The sequence below is a fragment of the Apteryx mantelli genome, chromosome 14 (genome assembly GCF_036417845.1).
Source record: "Apteryx mantelli isolate bAptMan1 chromosome 14, bAptMan1.hap1, whole genome shotgun sequence".
NCBI lineage: Eukaryota > Metazoa > Chordata > Aves > Apterygiformes > Apterygidae > Apteryx > Apteryx mantelli.
The window spans coordinates 2,113,123-2,129,012 of record NC_089991.1 but is presented as its reverse complement, the minus strand read 5'-3'; the positions used below and the strand labels follow the sequence as shown (position 1 = coordinate 2,129,012).

At 41.7% G+C, this 15,890-nt stretch overlaps 1 protein-coding gene across 1 annotated transcript; it reads right to left on the bottom strand.

Moving 5' to 3' along the window:
* Positions 1-1,564: 1,564 nt before the first annotated feature.
* Positions 1,565-14,740, bottom strand: SHROOM1 (shroom family member 1). The gene is made up of 6 exons (XM_067304956.1): positions 11,918-14,740; positions 10,859-10,929; positions 6,366-6,965; positions 5,435-5,585; positions 3,917-4,189; positions 1,565-2,156 (listed from the first exon to the last, which is right to left on the bottom strand). Exons 1-6 carry the CDS (start codon positions 14,732-14,734, stop codon positions 1,902-1,904), a joined length of 4,167 nt encoding a protein of 1,388 aa, XP_067161057.1. The 5' UTR covers positions 14,735-14,740; the 3' UTR covers positions 1,565-1,901.
* Between the last annotated feature and the right edge of the window lie 1,150 nt (positions 14,741-15,890).

The following is a 15,890-nucleotide window of genomic DNA, read 5'->3' as shown; positions in this document are numbered from 1 at the left end:
AATGCTTGTTTGGGTTCAAATTTGTTGGAGTCTGGCCAGCATCTAGCAAACCATCGGTTTCTGCTGCAGGCAAACGCGGAGCAGCTGACGCCCCCCACGCCTGGCCAGGTGTCCGTCCCCGCATCGTCACGCAGCGCCCGGGGGCGAGAGCCGCACCGTTGCCTCTCGCAGCAGGCGCTCGCAGCCAGCTGGGTGACGAAGCTGCTGGCAGGCAGCAAATGCCGACGGCGGGGAGGAAACACGAGAACCCGGGGAATGCGAGGCTGGGGGAGAGGCAGGGGGAACGGAGAGCTGCAGGTTACGGCTAGCTTTGTGCGGCCCCGGGAGGCCTGGCAGTTCGGGGACATCGGCCCTCCGGTTTTCCCCGCTGCATTTACCCTTAGCACACGTCCCTCGTGTAGAAGCAAAAAGCAAGTGCACGAAGGCCTCCTTTCCTTATGCTATCGTTTCTTGATCAGTTCATTCATGTTGCCCAGTGGGTAAACTGAGATGAAGAATGTAATCGGGGTTAAAATTAACCCAGACTGTTAGTTTAAACCTACGTCAGTTTCCCAGGGTGGGTCACTGGGCGCTTACTTAAGGCTTGTGCAAGCCCAAAAGAGAAGGTGCCGCAGGGTGGGAGCGAAAGGCCAGAGGTGGGAGGAGAGGAGGGCAATTTCTTTCAGTAACGACGATACTTAATGTAGTGCAAGACACGCACTGCCAGTAAAACATTTCTTGGTAACGTCTAATGTTATGGAACGACGAAAACGTGCTTCGCCTGCGGCAGACACCTTAGATTAGCAGCCTTCTTATTCATGGTCCGGATGTGTGTACCACAGGCAGAACATCCTTCTCACTGAATACCTGTTTTAAAATACACACCCTCCCTCAAATTTTAAATATGGCGACATTTTAGATTTGACTCAACACACATTATTTTAAAAGGTTTTTGCCAAGGGATTATTAATCTATTTTCTTCCTTCACAGATTATAAAGTCTCATTGAAACTGAATGGTTTCCTCCCCTCTTCCTACTTACCTCAGCTACAGCAGGGTTTTTTCCTCATGGTCAGAATTTATCATGAATGCTGACAACTGAAAACTTCTTAAAAACAAAACCCTTAAGGCGTTGTCTGAAAAACAAACACTTTGAAAGAATAGCAAGGACTTTGCAAATAGACTGTGCAGGAGTAAGTGCAGAGCTTATCAGTCTGAGAAGTGTTCCCTTAAGCTGGCTTCGTCATTAGTCAGTTCTTCGCGGTCTGTGCCAGTGAAGACCGCCGTTGTTTTCTGCCCTTGTAAGACTTGCTACCGAGCAGCCTACCTGGGTCACACGAAGCCAGGAAGGACTCACAGATTGCAGCTACTGAGCAAAGGAAGTGATTGCTTTCTTCCGTGACAGTATATTCTTTCACTGTGTGCTATACATATAAAAAATAGACTAGTAACATTAAATGAGCACAAGAGTTTCACTGAAATGGTCCATAGCATTGTACTATGGCGTCACTTAATCTCCGGTTCAGATTCGAACACCCACATCATTTCTCATTTCAAACACTCAACCCACCCACAAGAGGAAAATATTTGTATCATTGTTTTATTGAGATTATGTCAATCTGGGAACAGATGGACAGACAACGAGACGGGGGGGAAATATGCCAAATTAATAGGAACAACACATCCTATCAGTCATTTCCAAAATGCAATCTGCTACATACGGTAAGATTTTGTCAGCTGGTCTATGCAAAGGGGAAAGCATTTCCAGCATGTGCCTAGATCATCTAAGCACTTGTCAATACTGTGGCACTAACAGGATTGCGAGAATTCATCAAACTGAGCCAAGTTCAATGAATACATATGGATTTCCAGGAAAATGTCACAAATCACCATGTGTAAAAGTAGATGATCTGTTGCTGGGTATTAGAGATGGATGCTTTTCTCAAGATTTTCTAATTGTTCTTCGAGAAATTTAATCTGCTCTTCGAGGTCCTTCTGTTCGATCAGTAAGGAGGTCTTCACCTGAACAAAGTGTCTGTAGTCCTGGAGCTGTTGATCAGTCAGGTATTTGGCAAGGATACCAGAAACCACTCTTTCCCTACGATCTAGATTTTCTTTCAGGTCTTTTGCATCTTCCCGCTGTCTAGACAAGAGCTTGTGTCGTTCATTCAGTGATTGCTAATAGGAAAAAATAACAAAAAACCAAAGCATCACAGTATGAAAGCTCATAATTCCTGGCAGACCCTAGATCTTCTTTTGGAAGCCACAGTCCATTTAGTTTAACTACTTCCTGTTGTGAGCTTTGTGTCCCACATGAGTTTTTTCTAGATTGAATGACTCACGACTCACTTACAGTGGCTTGTAAGGTAAAGACACCAGTAAATCCCATCAAAGCTCACTTCTTCCATGTTGTCCTCAGGATAAAAAAAATCAATATACTTAAAATTCTGGTAATTTTAGAGTAGCCTGTATCCACTTTTTTTCAATTAGAAGCTCTTTTAGGCACAAATTTTTGTATTTTGTGAGCTGCATGTGATCAGAGTGCCAATGCCACATTAAAAAGAATATGACTGCTATTAAAGTCTGCATGCAATGCAACAACCCTGATACGGACGGTAACTGTTCATCAAAGGTTTCTTTTAAACAAATCCACAAGAATCAAGCCTTGCCTGTTCTACAGGATTTTAATACCTTTCACATTTTAGCTAGTTCTGTTTCAGCTGTAAGGATTTTTGTAGGGATAGCACTGTCAGAAAATTCCCAGTTTCAGGACCATGTCAATAAGACCGGCACAGAGCTATTGTAACCATATGTATGCTGAAAATGGCAGTTGGACTTAAAGACTGGAACTCCTGGTTTTGCTAACATTGGGGCAATTGCAGTGATTGGGAGATATTCATAAAAATGATGGCATGTAAACAAGTCTTTATTGAGCATGTTATTCAAAGTATTGAATAAATTATTTTAATGTATTTACTATGAAGAGCACAAACATTACCCTCAAGAAACAATTTCCCCTCGCAAACCACAAAATATAAAGCCAAAGCTAATGTAAAATACTGCCTAAAAATTATTCACGTTAACATGACGGACATTTCAGTGCAGGTGGATCCTGAGTCTCCATACTGCATCGTATGGTAGGATTCTTTCAGTGGCCTTCTGAATTTGAACTACGATAATCCTCTAGCGCCCTGAGATCGGCAGCAGCATAGCTCCATGCAATCCCAGTAGTAACTCTGTGCTTTTCTGATTTCTGAATGAGAAGTTAGCACAGCAGGCATTGTGTTGAAAAACTTGTTTAAAAGCAATAAGGACAGCAGAAATGCATCATTCTGGGGATAAATTGGGCTTGTCTTCTCTATAAAAAAAAGTATATTTCAGATCTGAAAAGATTTCCTGGTGACATGAGATAATTCCTAATTTTCCAGCAGAACTGGCTAGTTGAGTTCAGCTGTGGGGAATTTTATCTCAAGTTAAAACAATACTTTCCTCCTACTCCCTATAGTGAAGACAAGTCTATTAAGTGAAATAAGATTTCAAAGGTAGTAATTACCACACTGAAGTTACCAATGGAAAAAAAAAGTCTGAAGCACAGGTTTTGAACTGCTTCCCAGGGAGCAGTTTGAGCATTCAAAAGCCACCTCTCTAGTTCAGACCCTCTCCAGGGTTTTGCTGCTCCTGCCATAACCTCATGCAGGGTTGGAGAACAGAATACGCTCTGCATGCAGCACATCCGCTTCTGTTCTCCAACACTGCACAGCTGCCCCTACCACAGGCCTGGTCTGCTTCAACTGTGGAAATATGGCTTGTTACTAACTGGCTAAGCAACGGCTGGTTCAGATTTAAGTATAATTTATCCATTTGTCAGACAAACGAGGCAAGCATAGTGCCACCTTGAAAGAGGTGAACAAAACAAATTAAATTCTCTTGTCACTCACCTTCTCCTCAGCATCTGTATTTCCATCAATCTTCCTCATGGCATTCTGGACCCGGGCAAGACGGCTAGACAAACAGAGCAACAGACTCACGACCTTCTCCAGGTCACCAATGAACATCATGTAGCGCTCAAACTCATTGGGCTTGCAGACGTCCTGCACCATTGCCTCAAGCTCTTTGCCACGCTGTGCATACTCCTTGGTTTCGGAGAGGACAAGCTCCCTTTCTTCCCACAGGGTCTGCAGTTTTGATTGGAGGCTCGAGATGAGTTCCATCTGCAAAGGGGAAAAGAACACAGAAAACTCTGTTACTGCCAAAGAGAATTCAAATTACTTAAAGAGAATGGGTTTTCCTCACACCATCTCTACCAAATTTTAGACTTTTAAAATAATTGTAAGCTTCTAGGAAGGAAAAACAATGGAAGGATTTTCCAAAGTATACTTAATTCTCAAACTCTGAAGAGCAAGTAATCATCTTAAACTGGAGATACAGTCCCTAGCTCAGAAAGCTTCCAATCAGAGTTAAGAATAAACTAGAATAAAGATTATGACATGATTACAATGGTTATGCTCTAAGACATGAGCATGAAGTCACAGCTCTGTCGTACTAAACTTTATAAGAACTGACTGAAATTTCATTTGTAATCTACGCAGAAAAAGGGGATTTCACAGGAGATTCAGGTAAGCCAAATTATCCTGTGTAGTAAACCAAGTGAGGGAGGCCAAGTGATACAGAAGTGTTAATATGGAAAAAGGCCCAGAGATCCGAATGGGAGAACAAATGTATCAGCTTTTATGGAAATCAGCCAATGCTGACGTGAACAGGAGCAGCAGTCTCAACAACGTGCAATGAAAAATATCACCACATCCACAGCAGGAAGAATTTCAGGAAGGCAGATTGTAATTACCTGAGATGGAATATGGCCAGGTTTCTACAGAAAAAAAAAAAAATTCTTCAAAGCTACATATTACTCTTCCAAGATACCATATTTCTATTAGTAGAACTGTAATCCAACTATATCCAAGCTGACTTTATTCTCTGCATATATGGAAGTGAATAGATAAATGTAGTGCAGCAGTAGAAACTGCTGCCAGTTCTTGTAAAACACATTTCTAATTTAGACTACCAGTCGTAATGAATTTTTACAGATTTTCAGACCAGATCTGAGTGTTAAATTGTGAGTCAGCTCCTGCACAGGAGCTGGTCTTGCAAGGAAACACATAACCAATTCTGCTGCTTATTTCAGTACATCCCATCCCCGATGACATGGTGAAGATAAGTCTGTGGGAGGAGGAATTTGAATAAAACCAGACAGGACTTAAATACCACCATTTATGATCAGTATACCAATTTGTCAGGACTTTAACTGTTACCTACTGAAAAAAAATTGACTCAGAGTTATCTGTGAAAGAATATTACTGGCATAAAAGCCATGAATAAAAGTGTCCACAACAGTATATGTGATATTAATAACTGTCACAGTGAAGAAACAATTGTTCCTTTCATGGTCATCTACCTACTTTCTTGGACGTGATGTCATCTAGGTCATTCGTGCCGTCTCTACTCCTATTCAGGACTTGGTTCCCCTTAGAAACAGGATCTTCGTTCCTTTGCTTGGCATTGTGTTCAGCTTCAGGGCTTTCTTCTGTTAGATCTTTATTACCTTTCCTGCTATTGAACAGAAAATAAACACTTGTGACAAGTAGAATCCTGTCCACAAACATTGTGTTCATAATTATATGAATTGCTATTTCAGAATCACTTTTCCTTCTTCTCAAAGCCACAACGTTTCTAATTTTTGAAAAGATATGGAGCAAAAGATTTGCAGCCCTGGATTGTCATAGTCCCTTTTTATGAGGGGTCATGCTGCTTTTGATGCACCCCGTTCAGCACCCTGTTTACAATATATCCAACATATCAGCACGGCTAGCGAGGTGCCTGTCACCACCTTTGCACAGCAGTTAATCCCCAGCCAGTGTTTGCTCTTGTCCCTAGCACAGTCATGTCTCCCTCTTCTGTAAGCAATGGGCATATGAGTAGGTGAATCCGTCAAAATGATTTGCAAAAGCTGCAAATGATGTTGTGTGGAAACCACATAGCTTGGCTGAACAGCAGCAAATTTACCCCAACAGAATTGGGCTAAATTTGTCATACTTAAATGCCCATCTACCAATGCACAGCCTACTTGTTTCTCACACTTTTAAAACGCACAGCTTGTTTGTTTGTATACAGCTATCGTGGCGTGGCTTACTCCAAGTTTCTTCCTTCTGCTTCTCTTCTCCAGTCATACACCCATAGCCTGAGATATTTCTTGACATGTAAATCAGAAAAATAAAATATTTTGCTAATGAAACAAAAATAAAAAATGCCCAAGTCTTAGTATTAGTATATACATGATTTTCATACACTAAAATAGCTTGAAATGCTAGAGAATTATTTTTGTCTACTTACTCATTCTCCTGCACATGTTGTGCATCTCCCTTTTTCCTGTGTGATTTTTCTAACATGGAAATGTTAATAGGAAAAAGACCCTCCATCAAGTCTAGAGCAGTTTTTCTAATGGGATGAGGCATGAGAATATCAGCCAGAGAACTGTCTTTGGCAATGATCTCCATAGCAAGTTCTTCATATCGCTGGTCTTCAGGAGACTGCAGCCTCCTTTTAGGCAGATATTTCTCTTTTTCTGGGAGAATATCATCTTGTCTATTGTGCATGGATGTTTCCTTTGCAGCTAAACCATTGGCTGTGTTTTTTTCTCCTTGATGAGCCTGAAGTGAAAATGCGGTCTGGCAGTATGTTACTTTCTCCTGAGGGACTGGAGGATCATCTGCTTCTAACTGCTGTTCTGGACATTTTATTAAAACATTGCCATTCAGAGATTTTATTCTGCAATCCTTTTCCACTTGAGCATCTTCCTTGCTTCCACTTCTTGGGATAGGAATAGAGGTTTCAGGAGTTATCTCCTTACTATCCCAGCAGCATGCACTTCCAGCTATGTTATTGTCTTTATCTTCGTGGGTCTTACATCCATCTTTCTCAGCATCATGGAAACTATAAGAAAGAAGACAAAAGTTGCATTTATTTGGGAGACTTTCTCTATAATAGATACTTTTGTAGATGGAATATTTTAAGTAGCTGCAGCTAATTGTCATTATAATTCCAGCCGCCTCTTTCTATTAAAAGGTTTTAAAATTTTGATTCCATAGTAGCTATTCATTTTGCTTGAAATAAATAGTGCATTGGGATGAAAAGGGAGTATGTAAAATGTGTGGCTGCACCATTCCCCACTGTTCGGATCCCCATTTGCCTTCTCGTTTTCTAATAAGGCCCAGTTTCTAAGGATGGCCCACGCTGGCTCTCGATCTGCTCTCTCTAGCAGCAGGCAGCTACTAAAACATAGAAACACTGTTTGTCTATGGCTTCTGTTTTAAAGTGGCTATTAGAAGTAAAAGTTTTATTAAAACCTTTCAGTTAATCATTTCGGGATCAAACTGCTCCTTTTGAGATGGGCTGATGCACGTCTGACCTAGTGTTTCGAGTTTTCTGAAGCAACATTTCAGAAAAACTTGGATGGAAGAAACTTGCCTGCAGGGCACAAATAATTATATTCATGACAATAGAGTAAGTATAGATATGTATTTTTAAAATCCACATAAGGGCCAGAATTTGCAAGAATGTAGGTGCACTGTTGAACACAAGATGCAAACAATGTTTGTGCAGTCTATCTTCTGCAGTCATTGGTGTTAACAATATGTATATGTATACATACATGCAACTGCTTGTGAAAATAATCAGTGCATCTCTATATGTAAATGCGACTGTATTAATGATGATTGAATGCACAAACTACTTTTTCCCTCTAGCAATATTTTTCATAACCTAATGGGATTATGAGGGGGGGGAAGTAGAAAAGAAAGGTACAGGGGGTAGATGGAAGGAAAAATTTTAAGCCTTGATATAACTAAGTTAAATTGACAGATGAGCTTTAAAGTTGTAGGCACAAAGCAAACATCATCTTCCACAAAATCGGCATAAAGAGTTTGCTTCGAATTTTGTTCCCCTTTGTTTAGCTCTTCCTCTAAAGTCACATATAAAAACCATACAGCTGGGAGAGAGTCCATCTTTTCTTCCCTAACTAACCCTGTTTTTGTGGAGAGTGATGAAGAGACTTAAAGTTTAACCAGTGCAGACTGCAGGATACCCAGCGAAGACACAGACAGACAGACACACACACTGGAAATTGTCTCTAGATTTAGGAAAACGCCAGGGGGCTTTGTTGTGCTAGGAAAGCTTTCAAATGTTGGGACTATTGTGTTTAATCCCATGAGCCCCACGACATCTTCACCATTTGTTTGTCTGGGCAGATTTCCTGACGTGGACTCGGGGCTCTCCGGAGCACTCTGATGGTTTGCAGCTGAGCTGCATTCACTCGGTTCAAGCCCAGGCACTGGTGCGAGGCACAAGCCATGCCTTGGCTCAACAATGAAAGTCTTGCTATTTCTGAAATTCCATCTTTTCCCATAGTTGCCCTTCTTCCAGGTTTGCAGAGACTCTGCTTTTTAGCTTTAACAGTCTTTTTAGCTTTCCACCCAAAAAAATTAAGTCAGCTTGGCAAAGAAAAGTTTAATCATATTTCATACTACATAATGACTAACAATATTATGTAGAGATATCTAATCTATTATGCACACCTTTTCACTACAGTTAAAAATAAAAACTGAATTTGACCTTGTCTCAGCTGGTTCTGGTGATACACTTAATGCTGGAAAAGCCGTTTTATCAAAAACAGTTCTAAAAATACTCCCTGCAAAACATCACAGCATCTCAACGGGATGCTGCACTGCGACGTCTCACTTAAGCAATGAGATGACGATGCAGGACTGTGATCACAGATCGACGCATCTTTATGAAATGATATATGATGAAAGGAAGAGATGAAGAGACACCTAAGAAAATCACCGCAAACATCAAAGACCCCTGGGCCTTATTCTTACTTATTCAGAGCCTCATTACAGTGGCAAAGGGTAAGATCAGCAGGCTAAGGGAGTAAAGGCTAAGATCAGATCTTGCAGGCTAAACAAAGCATTCATAGCCGCTATCAGGGAAAATGGATAATAGCAATGAAAATGACTTCTAAATTGTACATGCAGAATAAATGCAAAATGAATGAATTAAAGTTATCAAGCTTTTTTCCCCCACTGACATATGGACAGCATTGGTGTGGGTAATAATGATAATTTGCTCTTTCTGCTGGTCCCAGTTTGAACTTTTTTTTGAACTGATAATGCAAACAGCCTAGTTTGAATTTGCTACCATAGCTCAACAGCACTTTCTTGTGGAAGAAAATAAAGAGAAAAAATAATATATAACTGAAACAGATGAAACCTGTACTTATAGCTAGTTCCCATAGATGAACATCTAAATTAATAAGCAAGGAAACCAATTCTGGATCTTTTCTTTACCTAGCATACGTTATAGAGCTTTGGTCAAATACGTTTCTGATATCAGTGTTCTGCCCAGAACTTTCGGTTATATTCATCATGACCTGCTAAGCCTCTAGCTAAACTTGGAAATTTAAACAAAACATCTAAATAAAAATAGAAATTTTACTAAGATAAGCAACTCTCCAGAAACCATTCACATCTTTTTGAATGACTGTAACAGGAGAAAATCTATTTATAGAGATTATGACACAAGTGTCAGCGTCACTTCCTCGTTGAGGAAAAGCTCAGCTGCTTTTCTCCCGATGTTCCTAAACGAGCAAAACAAATATCGAGGGTGAACATACAAACTTTCTAGTTATGTGTAAACTGCACAGTAATTTCATCCTAAGATTAAAAAAAAACAAAAACAAAAAACAAAACACACACCCACCAAAAGCCCCTATTACCATTATGCAAGCACACTGGTTTTTCAAGTCTATGGGCATATCTGACCTAATTCCAGATGCTGTTTTTGCTGGAGACCAGATGGGGGAGCAACGATCTCAAATATCTGCAGGAGATAGCTCAGCAGGGAAAGCAGCTCAGTTTCTGGTACGTTGTACATTTTCCACTTTTGTTCCGCACAGTAGAAATGGTTTTAAAGACTGCTCCAAAGGGAAAGAAAATGGTATAGCACATGATAATTCCCATTAGAGCAACGAAGGATCCCAGGAGGCAAGGACGGAAGCAATCGCAGCTGCTAGCGAAGCTCCCCATGTCTTAGGCTCTACCACACTTTCTCAGCAGAGAACTGATGTATCCCTGGAAGATGTTACCTATCTCACATCGGTGCCTGTGAGTCTGCCCACACACTGCGTGCCACCAGGAGGCGAAGGCTGGAGGTGGCTCAGGAATTTGGATCATGCTCCCAGGAAACCTTGCCGTTTTCAACAATGCTGCAGAGTCCTGCCTTTAGCTGGCATTTCTCAGACTTCTCCTGCATCTTTGTGACCTTCATATCAGTACTTTGGGCCAAGTCAGGCAGAAGACGCAAAGGCACACTCCCCCCACATGGATACACCCAAGAAGGCAGAAAGAGAGAAATAAAAGCAGCATAACACAGGCCAAGAGAATAACTCTGAGCTACGCTCGATTCAGATTTTAGACACCTGATATAACATCAGGCAGGGGTGAGTCCTGTGATTCTTTAGTCTGTGTTTGGTTCATTCTTTGCTGAAAAGTCTCTTTTGCTGCCCCCCACCATGACAAAGCCAGGCTGGTAACAGGAGCCATAACTGTGGCCGACAGCACTGGTGGCTCTGGCTCCCCACTACACCCTCCCCAGTCCCCTGGCCGTTTCTCCAGCACTGGTGGCCATCCGTGCAGCAGAGAGCACACCGGGTAAGGGCATCCTCACCATCCTGGGGCAGAAGGACAACAGAGCTCCTAAGAGCTGCTGCTGGTTAGCGGGTGGCCACGGCTCCGCATGCTCACCCCACCGTGCCGGCAGCACAGCCTTACCTGGGGAGGCCGAGGCAGGGTTCACGGCTTCGGGCTGCCGGCACTGCAGAACTTGCACATCTGGAAGTATCCTGGGAACGGAAACAGCACACTCATACAAGCAGCATTTTTAGACTACATTACTGCGTTTGCAGTGTGCACTGCAGATGACAGTGCCAGGGCCTGGGAGCAGAAGAGGGAATGAACCTAACTGACATTGTAGAGAACATAGAAAAAAGCAGTACGAGTGCAGATTGGACCTTGGAAGGATTTTTCTGCTATCAAGTGAAAAAACAGTGAGCTAGGAGAGCAAAGCAAAGCTTCAGTCCCATAATACAGTTTGCAAGGGAAATGGGACAAGAAGTTTTTTCCTTCTAAAGAGAGCTTGGAATACATCAGATTTACAGACCACGTGCCCCACCTTCCTCTGTAGCTCATCCAAACAAGTTTTCTGAATGTCAAATTGTATATACACCCATTTGTAGTATTCAAAGGGATTGTTATGTGCCTTGTGTGTTGCACATGACACTTGTACAGTTTGTTCCTTGAAGCAGACACTTGGTCCTCATTGGGGTCTGTAAATTACTTTTGTTTGTACACTTGATCAATCATATCAGATAATTCTGCCCAGATTCTGCGTACACCTTTCAGTCAGCTCTGTTACTAAGTTTCCATTCTTATACAGTTCTGTTACAACTTTTTTTCCCATTAAAAATACACTGTTCACAATAATTCCTTAAAAAATACTTTTGAGAATAAAGAATTATCATTAATTGGGACTACGTATGTTAAAAATGGTAGCACTTCTTTCAGAATTCCAAAAAATTTATTTCTCCTGCACACTGCAAAGCAGACCACACATTTTGCTTTTAAATAGCTCCATTGCATTTCCTATAGAATAAACAAATCTGGCTTCCCTCCTTCTTTGATGTCTCTAGTACCATATGTTAAGAACAAGTCTTAATTCCTCATTTTGCTGTTCAGCAGTTTTTCATGTGAATCATCCCACTGTTCTCTAAAACAGGTAAAGGCTTTACATGGGACTCAAACAATGAGTTACTCTCTTTATATTTTTCTTACCTGCGTGGAAGGAGAAGTTGATTTTGACCTCTCACGACCTTTACCAGAAGCAGAAGCACCCGCCTGAGGGAGGTTTTCGGCTGATGCACACCTGCTGGTGCAGCTTCTGTCTGCTTCCTTGGGAGACAGGTTATGTTTCGAGGACACTGTACCAGCAGCAGAGCTGGTGTTGCATCTACTGGTCAAGCTCAGTGGGGCAGTAAAAGCCAAAGGAGGAAAAACATCTGGAAATTCTTCTTCAGAAAAAACTCTGCAGAAAACCTCATTGTTTTGCATCTTCCTGCTTTTGTTTGGATCGGAAATCTTGCCAGAAGATGATTTAGGATATGAAGGTCTTTTCTGCAGGGGCGGATTATGCAGTGGGATGTGTTGTGAACTACCTGGTCTTTGACTAATCTTTCGTTCCACGTATTCAATAAGTGCAGCATGTTGGATTTGCTTCAGCTCAGTCTTGGAGATACCTGAACTGGAAAGTGCCCTTCCTCGGTTTTCCAGAGTCTTTCTCCTAGCTGCCACTATATCTTGCTCAGTAATTTCATCCTTGACTTGACTCCATGATACATCCTTATCTTCCAGCTGATTTAGTTTCTCAGGTTCAGAAAAGCACAGTTTCTTTTGCTCTTTTGTTACCCTTTTTCTTCCCCCTATTCGACCCATTTGTGTCCTCTTAATTTCTTCATCTTTACTGAAGTTTTCTACTGATTGCAGATGAGAAGGAGGACAAGAAACAAGTTTGGCATCCTCATTTGCACTGGATAATGAAAAAGATCTAAGATGTTCAATTGAAGGTCTTTTAGAGGGTTTCTTTTTCAGCCTAATGGGCAAACTCATCTGCAAGTCTTTTCTTTTGAAAGAGGTTTCTCTCAGAACCTTTTTTTGAGCTACTTTAAGTTGCTCTCTGTAGTCATTCTTGAAACTCTCATCCACTGATGAACCAGGACTCTCCAGAATGACATCGTCAGCCTCATTCAGATCATCAGCAATGCACTGATGGTTGTGTTTGGTCTTTTGAAGCTGATTACTTTCCCATTGTATGTCTACAAACCGTGCTGAGGCAGAGTAATTGCTTGTTGAAAATTTCTTTGGCAAGCTCCTCAAGTCCTCCTGATGTTGGGTGTGCTTCCTTTGATGCAGGATGCTGGTGGCTTTGCCCCCAGAAAGATAGTAAAGAAGGGGAGTTGTCTGCCTGCTTATTTGTTCGCTGGCAAGATCATCCTGCAGCTGTCTTTCGAGCTGTTTTTGAAGATCAGGTTGATATTTCTGAAAACCAACAGGAGGTATGGATTTCTCCTGTTCTAGATGCATTGTAAGGTCAGGACTATTATTATTAGCTTGTTTTTCTTTGTTGAATTCATTTAAAAAATGAGATGTGGCATCTTCCTTTGGTCTGAAAAAAGAAGTTTGGTTAGTATTATCATAACACTGCTTATTTCCCTGATCCAGTTCCCCACAGCGAGGATACTCTGATTCTACACTATCCAAGCTGTGGGACACTGAGGATTCCTGCATTTTGGCTTGCTGTTTGAAGAGTGGTTCCCAAACATCATTCCCAATCTCTCCTTCAGAGTCATAGCATTGATATTTATCTGTACAACTGTTTAACTTCTTTGATGCATTTTTAATTGGAAGAGTATTTTCCATATATTTTAAGTCACAGCTGTCCTCAAACACATCCTGATCCAAGTCTGAATGCAACTCATCATGGACCAGGCACTGAGCATGGGGCAAGAATCCTTTTCGCTGGCTGGGTTCTGACATTGTGCTTTGCAGATCTGCTTCTCCGAAATTTGGCTTATGTACAATGCAGGGGTACTGTTTGTTTTCTTGTATATCATTAACAGCATTAGGGTTGGTATGTGGTGGAGGGTAGGCTTTAGAGTTCATCTCTTCAGGAATTTTATAAGCATGAACTGAATTATAAGCAGAAAGAATTTTAGGGACACTAGCCATGGAGTCAGTCTTTAAATATTCTTGAAAAATGAATGAAGAAGGTCTGATGGAAATGTGTGGATTGCTTCTCTTTATAGGTTCTTGGGATAGACTCCGTTCTCCATTTTCCTCTGTCTTTAACTCCTGATTTTTTGATTTAGATAGCCCATTTTTAGAATCAGAAGAGGAAAGGTCCTTGTTTTCCAGAGTCTTTCTCCTAGCTGCCACTATATTTTGCTCAGTAATTCCATCCCTGACTTGACTCCATGATACATCTTTATCTTCTAGCTGATTGTCCTGCACAGAAGGAGCTGGCTGCACACCACACTCACTGTGACTTCCTGAGTTATATCTCCCTGTCGTGTTTTCAAAGTGTCTAGTAACTTTATAGCTGTCAAGTCGCATGGGAGGAGAAGGCGGAGGAGGCATTAGAGGTGGAGGTGCAGCCAGAGGCAGCGGTCCCTGATTTAAAGTCCCTCGGGTAGGAGTGTTTCCATATCGTTCAGCGAGACTGACACTGTGAGAGTTATTACGTCTGCTCAGATCTGGTGACTTGTATGGATGCATGCATCTGAGTTCAGAGTTTGCTGCACTGAGATTATAAATACCTCTCACATACTCCGAGTCCATGTATGGTGCCTGCTCCGGAGGCACACAGCAGTTTTCACTGTAACATGATGGCATGTGATACTCTGCAACATTTGAGCCCCCTGAGAAAGAGCTGTAAGCAGAGTCTGCTTTTCCAGGGAGGTGCGAGAGATGGTCTACACTGCTGATTGATTTCACTGGCGAAAGACGATTACCTTTCTCAGGAGAGGTCACCGGTTTTAACAGCTCTCCCGCTTGCTTGTGATTCCATCTTTCTATCTCATTCCCCGATGAAGCCATGTTTACTAAAAGCAGCTCTTCCAGCAAACAAAGTCGGATTAAATGTCCACAGAGTTGTTGAAAAAGCACATTTTGCTCTATTTATCACCGTGGTCACATTTCAATAATAGTTAGAGGATCCTAAAAAGAAAAAGAAACATGTGAAAAACATATCTTCAGCAGGAGGGTTCTGATTCCCGCCTGGGAGACTTGGCAGCAATCATCACCTGCATGTTCAAGCGGAAACTCGCAAGAACTTGCTTCTTCTTATTACACTCCAGAGGATGTTAGTATGTTTTATTTACAAATTTTCTGGTCTTTCTCTCACTACACCTGCAATTCCTGTTACAGCTGAGGTGATATTAGTCCCTAAGGCAGACAGATTTCATTAGTCTGTAAGAGATGGTCCAACGACCCTAGCACAAACAGCACTGAGCACTGCAGCTAGACCTGTTCTGCCAAGATTTTATGACAGAACTGGGACAAACCAAACTAAAACAACAAAAACAGCCACCACCTTTTTTAATTGAAAATAGTATTTAGAGTAGCCAGATGTAAATTTCTGGCTTCTGTAATTATTACGATCTTGGAATGATCATTTTTATCTATCACAAAGAGAGCCACTAAATTTTTAATAACAAGAGATGTCTAGATCTTCATAAAATCTAAAAGACTATACCTAAAATTAGAAGACACTCCCTCATTATGACTGCAAAACATCAAGAGCCAGAATCAAACCAGGTTCTGAATCTGCCTGGAAATGAATCTGCGAAGCTGAAAATTTCAGCTCAGGTGCCATCTAATCCTGGAGGTACTTAGACACCACGTGCACCTGCTTGTTTGGAGTTCGAAGTTTGAGCGCCTTAGAACCAAGCTTCTGAACACACTCCCAGCGGCAGGCTCTTTTTCAGATGGACGCAGCCCTGATCTAAATAGCACAGGGTTTTGCAACTGCAGGACTGCAATGACATTGCACAAAGTGTGTTCCACACCCCGCCAGCACCTCCGCATTTCCTTTCAGGAAAATTCACACAGAAATATGAACACGTGGACAGTTAGTTGGACAAGTGACTGTTACGACAGCCACAGTAACCTGCTGTGTACCGAACGCATCAGGCTTGCTGCATATGTATGGTGGCTGTTTCAGGCTTGCAGGCATCAGGCAGCCCAGCCAGAG